At 47.9% G+C, this 7,661-nt stretch overlaps 1 protein-coding gene across 1 annotated transcript in view; it reads left to right on the forward strand.

The window, feature by feature from the left end:
- LOC135812814 (mucin-2-like) overlaps positions 1 to 6,565 on the forward strand; it is a 12,846-nt gene extending 6,281 nt beyond the window's left edge. Inside the window, exons 2-5 of the mRNA XM_065326031.1 lie at positions 344 to 499; positions 1,027 to 2,935; positions 3,473 to 3,560; positions 5,688 to 6,565. Coding sequence (XP_065182103.1) covers positions 344 to 499; positions 1,027 to 2,935; positions 3,473 to 3,560; positions 5,688 to 6,565 — 3,031 coding nt within the window. The remainder of the gene's footprint in view (positions 1 to 343; positions 500 to 1,026; positions 2,936 to 3,472; positions 3,561 to 5,687) is intronic.
- The last annotated feature ends 1,096 nt before the right edge of the window (positions 6,566 to 7,661 follow it).

Below are 7,661 nucleotides of genomic sequence, written 5' to 3' on the forward strand. Positions count from 1 at the left end.
TCCTACATCAAGGGCAACAGCAGTACTGCCAACTCCGACGACACCAGACGGTGTATTGGACTCTGAATTGCTACCAATGGAAGGCTCTGGCCAGTCAGCATCAACTGAATTACCCGAAGTCGAACAGAACAGCGTCTCCCCAACATCCTTTGATACACATACTACAGAGGGTAGGGTGACTGAAAAAGCAAGGGACGACAACACTGGAGCTCCATCAGCTTCCTACCCGCCTGAACCAGTAGCAATTGACTTTTCCGATGTGGCAGACGACAATACAGTTGTAAGGAAGACACTTGAAAGTGGAGATTATCCAGCTGCTATCGCACTTGAATCGTCCCAAGAGGAAGACATCGCAACCACAACTTCAGCTGATACGAACGTGGAAGGCTCTGCCAAATCAGCCTCAGTTCCATCATCTCAAGCAGAAGACAAAACGACGCCATCAGCAACTGAAGCGCCTCTTGACGGCTCTGCAGCTTCTATTGCAAACGATTTCTCTGTAGAAGAGGACGTTGAAGTTCCAGTAAAAACTGAAGCACCAACTGAAGACAGCCCTGAGACTTCACTGGCAACTAACTCACCCGAAGTAGAAGACATTTGGGATCTAGCAGCAACTGAAACACTTTCAGAAGATGATATTGATAGTCCAGGAGCAACCGAGGTGCCCTTAGAAGATGGTTCTGCAGCTTCGGCTTCTGCTGAGTCGCCTCTGGGAACAAACCCTGTAGCTTCCGTTCCAAGTGAAGCACCGACGAGTACATTCTCTACGAACTTGTTTCCAATTGATTTCACTGAAGGAGACGACATTCTGAGTCACGCAGAGACTGGTAGGTTTTCAGGTGGAGATCAAACCGCTTCAATCTCTCCCGAGTCATTTCCAGAAGAAGATATCGCAATCACAACTTCAACTGATACAAATGCGGAAGGCTCTGTGAGATCATCCTCAGCTCCATCACCTCAAGCAGAAGACAAAAGGACGCCATCAGCAACTGAAGCGCCTCTTGATGGCTCTGCAGCTTCTATCAGAAATGATTCCCCTCCAGAAGAGGACGTTGAAGTTCCAGTAACATCTGAAACACCGACAGAAGGAAGCTCAGAGACTTCTTTTGCAAATGCCTCACCTGTAGTAGAAGGCATTTTGAATGCAGCAGAACCTGAGTCACTTGCAAGTGGAGATTATGTGGCTTCAACCCCACGCAATCCATCTCTACAAGAAGATATCGCAACTACAGCAGCTGCTCATGCAACTATGGAAGGCTCTGCTAAATCAGCCTCCTCAACGCAACCAAAAGACATCACGACTACAGCAGCAACTGAAGCGCCACTTGAAGGCTCTGCATCTTCTATTGAAAACGGGTATCCTATGGATGAAGACTTAACATCCCCTGCAACAACAGAAACACCGACAGAAGGAAGCTCAGAGACTTCATTTGCAAATGCCATGCCTGAAGGAGACGGCATTTTGAATGCAGCAGAAACTGAGTCACTTGCAAGTGGAGATAATGCAGCTTCAACCCCACGAAATCCATCGCTACAAGAAGATATCGCAGCTACAGCAGCTGCTGATGCAAATATGGAAGGCTCTGCTAAATCAGCCTCCTCAACGCAACCAAAAGACATCACGACTACAGCAGCAACTGAAGCGCCACTTGAAGGCTCTGCATCTTCTATTGCAAACGGGTATCCTCTGGAAGAAGACTTAACATCCCCAGCAATAACTGAAACACCGACAGAAGGAAGCTCAGAGACTTCATTTGCAAATGCGTCGCCTGAAGGAGACGGCATTTTGAATGCAGCAGAAACTGAGTCACTTGCAAGTGGATATAATGCAGCTTCAACCCCACGAAATCCATCGCTACTAGAAGATATCGCAGCTACAGCAGCTGCTGATACAAATATGGAAGGCGCTGCGAGATCGCCCTTAGCTCCATCACCTCAAACAGAAGACAACACGACGCCATCAGCAACTGAAGCGCCTCTTGACGGCTCTGCAGCTTCTATTGGAAACTACTCCCCTCCCGAAAAGGACGTTGAAGTTCCAGTAACAACTGAAACACCGACAGAAGGAAGCTCAGAGACTTCTTTCGCAATTGACCCGCCGGAAGGAGAAGACATTTTGAATGCAGTGGAAACTGAGTCACTTGCAAGGGGATATTATGCAGCTTCAACCCCACGCAATCCATCGAAACAAGAAGATATCGCAACTACAGCAGCTGCTGATACAAATATGGAAGGCGCCGCGAACTCAGCATCAGTACCTCAGGCAAAAGACATTACAACTACAACAGCAAGTGAAGCTCCTCTGGACGGCTCTGCAGCTGCTATTTCAAACGAGTCTCCTCTGGAAGAAGATGTTAGAGCTCCAGTACAAACTGAACTACCAACTGAAGGGAGCTCTGCGCCTTCAGTTGCAATGGACTCAACTGAGGGAGAAGACATTCCGGCTCAAGCAGAAACTGAAACGCACTCAACCCCAATCTCCAGGGCAGAATCATCCCTAGAAGACGATGCAGAAACTGATGCAGATGCCGGAGACGCACCAGCGACTCCCTTCTCAAGTAACTCACCTCCCGAAAGAGATATCCTTACTCTAGCGGAGACTGAACAACTTGCACGAGGAGATCATTCTGATCTAGACTCGAGTGAGTCACTTCTAGAAGATGGCAACGATCCAGCAGAAGCTACCGAAACACCTGAAAAAGAAGGTTCCGCGGTCTCTGTTTCACCTGGGTCATCTGCAGAAGCAGATATTGGTACTGAAGCATCAACTAAACCGTCTAAAGAGGTCTCTGGCACTCCCGGAATTTCTACTGGGTGGTTAGATGAAGTAACATTGGCTGCAACCGAATCACCAACAGAATCAACAGAGTGTAAGTTTCAACTTTCCAACATTCTCTTTGCTTTACTCAAGCTACCTTCTGGTCGTGAAAATTGGGTTTGTAACACAAGCCTGTGTCTTCCCTATTGCGTGTCTTACACCAATATGCACGTGTACTAACTTAGTAATTCAAGCGGTAGTTTGGAGGCAGTGAAAAACAGTTTCTCAATCTGTACCTTCGGATACAAAGACGCAAATCCACGCAATCAAGCAAGTAAACACTTCCTTCTATCAACTGTTTTCTTTCCCATCTCTTCAGGATAGTACAGGGAATGTTGGAAATTTGCGTACAGTAGGAGAATGTATTATCGTTGCAGTTGTTTGCGTCTTTGGATGCGAAGGTACAGATTGAGAAACTAAGTTGGTAATTCGTATTTTAGTAATACGCTTACCACTTTGGAAGCTGTTGCTGCTGCTGCTGCTGAATTGGTGTGGTGGAGACGATGGTGCTGGTGGTGATGGTGGTGGTTGTGATGGCCGCAGTGGTGGTGGTGGTGGTGCTTGGTGGTGGTGGTGGTGGTGGTTGGTGGTGGTGGTGGTGGCCCTGTGCTTGTTTTTTGGTGCTTGGTGTTTGGTGGCCGCATTGTTGTTGAGGGCGGCGGTGCTGGCAGCGGTGGCAACAGCAGTGATGATGGTGGTGACTTTGACAATAGTACTTGTAATGGCGGCTGTGTTGATGGCGGTAGGAGGGCTGCCACTGACAACTGACATTGAGGAGAGAAGAGCCAATGCTAGAACAATACACCAAGAACTATTGAAACTGTAAAAACGATTGTGCTCAGACCCAGTCACATTATACCTAACTGTACGCTAATTGAACCAGAATTCAGCCCCTGACCAGGGTGTCAGTCACTGTCCGTTTGTTCAATGTTACCATCGTATGCCAGTGTTGTGACTAACTGTCCCATACTGTGAGTGTTACATACAGCAGAGAGAGAGGGCAATGCTAAAAAATGCAGAATGATTACTAGTATGCATAATATCCGTCAGACACTCAAAGTTGTTTTCTGGCTGTCGGTGAACGCATGTTTGTGTTTGTGGCAATATTTGTGGGTGCATGTATGTCTACCTGTGTGCATGTATGCACGCGCATGTGTATGTCACGCCTGCACCTGGCTCTTGCGCTATGATACGCGTCGCCTATGACACCCCTCATAATTTCCCACCTTGCTCCCCCTTATGTTCTGGCTGCCCGTCTTGGATCCATCAGTTGCCTGATGATCGTAGAAATACGTGAAACTCAGAGTTGTAGCAAAGCTTCCAAACTCTCTCTCTCTCTTGTGTGTATGTAAATTATATATATATGTGTGTGTACGTGTGTGTGTATGTGTGTGTGTGTGTTCATGTAATGGAAGCAGCAGCCACACTATGGCCGGTACTTACTCCATCTCACGGACGCCACTATGTCCTTACATGGTTTGTGCCCCCAACTGTAAGGAGTCATTTCACAGGTTTTACTATTCACTATCGAAAACGGAGCGGATCGGATAATTCATGGATTACGGAAGTGGAGACCATTTCAAGGGAGACTCGACAATACAATATATACCTTCCCGAGCCAGGTACTTTTGAATTACGTGTCAAAGGCCTGACTAGGTCAGTCTCTGAAACCCAGGAGTTGAAGCAGGTCGTGGTCACTTGGGACGGTTAGTCAGTCATGCTGATGTGTGTGTGTGTGTGTGTGTGTGTGTGTGTGTGTGTGTGTGTGTGTGTGTTCGTGTGTGTGTGTGTGTGTGTGTGTGTGTGTGTGTGTGTGTGCACTGGGGGCAGGGGCAACTGCAGTTGGATCCCAGGGCGGATACCCTGATGCCGTCAATCCTTTTTCTGCATCTTGCCCTCACCCACTTACTGAGGAGCGGTGAGCCCATAAGTGGGATCATTTTGAAGTCCACCCAGAATTTTGGGGAATTCAGGGGGTGTCGGCCGTTGGGCAGTTCAATAGCCAATTGAGTCATCTTTCCAAGATTCCTTTTGAGGCTCTCTCCCCTCTCCCGGGGAGACCCACGTGACCAGGTTTGGCAGTGGGCAACAAGTACAAGAACAAGTGTGTGTGTGTGTGTATGTTTACGTGTGTATGTTTGTATGTGTGGTGTGTGTTTTTGTTTGTGTGTTTGTGCGTGTGTGCGTACGTGTGAGTGGCCTTATGCATGCATATTTTGTGTGTGTGTATGTGTCACACTGTGTGTGCGCATGTGTGAGTGGCTTTGTTTGTGTGTGCGTGTGTGTCTAATCACTGGCCAGAAAAAGCCACTTCAATCAGCTGTGTGGTGGATACCAGGCTAAAATTAGTGGCGGTCAATTCATCAGCCTTGCAAGCTGTTGAATGGTGCAATCCCAGCACAAGTTGCTATGTCTAACATAGCTGTTCACTATCATCGCTTCCGCGATGGGCATGTCTGAGGTCTGAGGTGTGTGTGCATGTCTGTCTGTCCGTCTGTCTGCCTGTATTCTTATATGGTCTTTGAGGCATGCATACGTATGCATACACTGTAAACGTATGCATGCCTGAAAGGCCATAATAATAATACAGGCAGCGATGGCTCTCTGGTAAGATATCAAGGCCAGGCAGACAACTGTGAAAAGAAAATGCAGCGAAAATTGTCTTCCTAGCGAGGGTGCCTGAGCGAAGTCTGTTTTATTGATCTTTTATTCTTCAAAATACAAATGTGTCGTAACATACCGGTACAGGTCCCACTTTACAGCATGTCAGACCCAGTGTTCTGTGCCCAAACCAATCTATTCTTTCTTCTCGATGGCACAGTAGCATTGACTTGTGCTGTTTTCTTGCATTATGTTCTCTTCACGGCAGAAGCACCTACCCCCACTTCAACATCACAAGGCACTGAAGGGGGCACGGCTATACTTGGTCCCATGACAACCTCTCTCAGGGCACCCAGTCCCACATCATCCGCTTCCACGATGACAACCGCTCGAACTACTTCAACTGCTCCAACGACAACAACCGCTCCCACGGCAATAACCGTGTCCACGACAACGGAGCCTTTGACATCCGCTCCCACAACTCCCGCTTCAATGGCGACAACTACTCCCACAACCACAACCATGCCCACGACATCGGCTTACACTACGACCACCGTCCCCACCACTTCCGCTACCACAACGAAAACCACTCCCACGGCATCCGCTGCCAAGACTACCATGCCCGCGACAACTGCTCCCCCAACACCCCCAACGCCTGCTATCACCGCAACCACTCCCACGACAGCTGCACCCACGACAACCGTTCCCATGACGACGGCTGATCCCGCGACATCCGTTTCCTTGACGATCGCAACACCCACTCGACCACCAGTTGGTACAACATTGGGTGCTGAAACTGACCAGGCGTTCAATGTAGTAAACACAACTGCTTCAGATGGAGCACATACGCCTCTAGAGATACTGTCTGAGTCCAATGCGACTCTCCTGGCGGATACTAACTCTACAGCGTCTCTCACAAATCAAACAGGCGATGACATCGTAGTTACGCCGTCTGAAGATGCTGAGAATGCAACCGTGGAATTCTCCTCCGTCTCCACCGTGCCCGATATCGCACCTCAAGAAACAGACCAACCTGATTTTGGCAAGGCTGATGCAAACAGTGAGTATATGACCGTGGTGGCGTATGACTGCGGTGGCTTTTCCTATTTACAGTTCGGGCCAGAGAAATCCGACCGAGGCTCATGATCGAAGAGTACAACGTAGAGTTGTGTTTAAGTGTGCCGAGTCCTGTGTGTCGTGTTAGGGTGGCGTAGCCCCAGCGGAATGTATTATTCATGAGGTTGATTTCTCTGGTCAGGACTGTACAAGTACTGTGCTGCTCGATGAAATCCGATCGTGTGAGCAAGGTGTGCACCCTGCGCCAGCTCACGTCCCAGTGTTCGCAGGCCTAGGGCTGCATAGCGCAGTCCCTTGACCGGATTTGTTTGTATTTATTTTGATTCGCAAATTCAAACGGGCATAGAACCCAATAACATGAAAGCGAATATGAAAATCATAATGAGAATGAGAATTTAAATGCTTAGATCTTCAGCATAGAGTCAGCGGTACATCAGAGGGAGATCGGGTACAACAGAAATAGAACAGAAAAAAACAGAAGATTTCGCTTGTCTTCAGCATCTACAGGACACAGGTATATTTCATCAAGCAGTCCTCAGTGCAGTAGGAATTTTGCTGTGAATTCATCACCAACTGGCACACTAACGTCTCGGTGTCCCGTATAGTGGTAGACGCGATGGAAACAAATGCAGAACACGTCATGGAGACTGTGCAGCCGGCCAGGTTTACCCAATCAGGACTGGTATGCCATGACAAACTATGTGGGAAAGTAGGTCCAAAATGACCGAAAATGTTCAACAGTTCACAGGCAAAATCGGGTTAACAAATGCTGTAGTAGAGCTTTGGTGTGGCTCCTGCTTTGCTAATAGGCGATTCAGACGACGGCCAATTGTGACCACGTTTCTACGACTCAGATGGATTTGAGCTGGGATTGTGCATAAAATTTTGAAACACGCCTGCATCACCATGGAAATTCAAGTTTACACTTGATTTTGGCCGTAGTCTGAATCGCCTATAAGGAAAGAAGAGGGTGCATCCTGGACCATTACGTTTTGAACACGATTGGATTAGATTACAGTTTTTTTTTCAGTTTCATATTTAATTTTAGGGGCCATTGTTCTGGGTGATTTTATGAGCAAACCTTTGTGAGGTTGGACAATTTGAAGAGAGGCTGCAAGGCAGTCTTTTCTGTGCTCGTCAATACGGCTGTAAGCCTGTAAGTATG

This window comes from Sycon ciliatum, chromosome 3 (assembly GCF_964019385.1).
Source record: "Sycon ciliatum chromosome 3, ocSycCili1.1, whole genome shotgun sequence".
NCBI classification, from domain to species: Eukaryota; Metazoa; Porifera; class Calcarea; order Leucosolenida; family Sycettidae; genus Sycon; species Sycon ciliatum.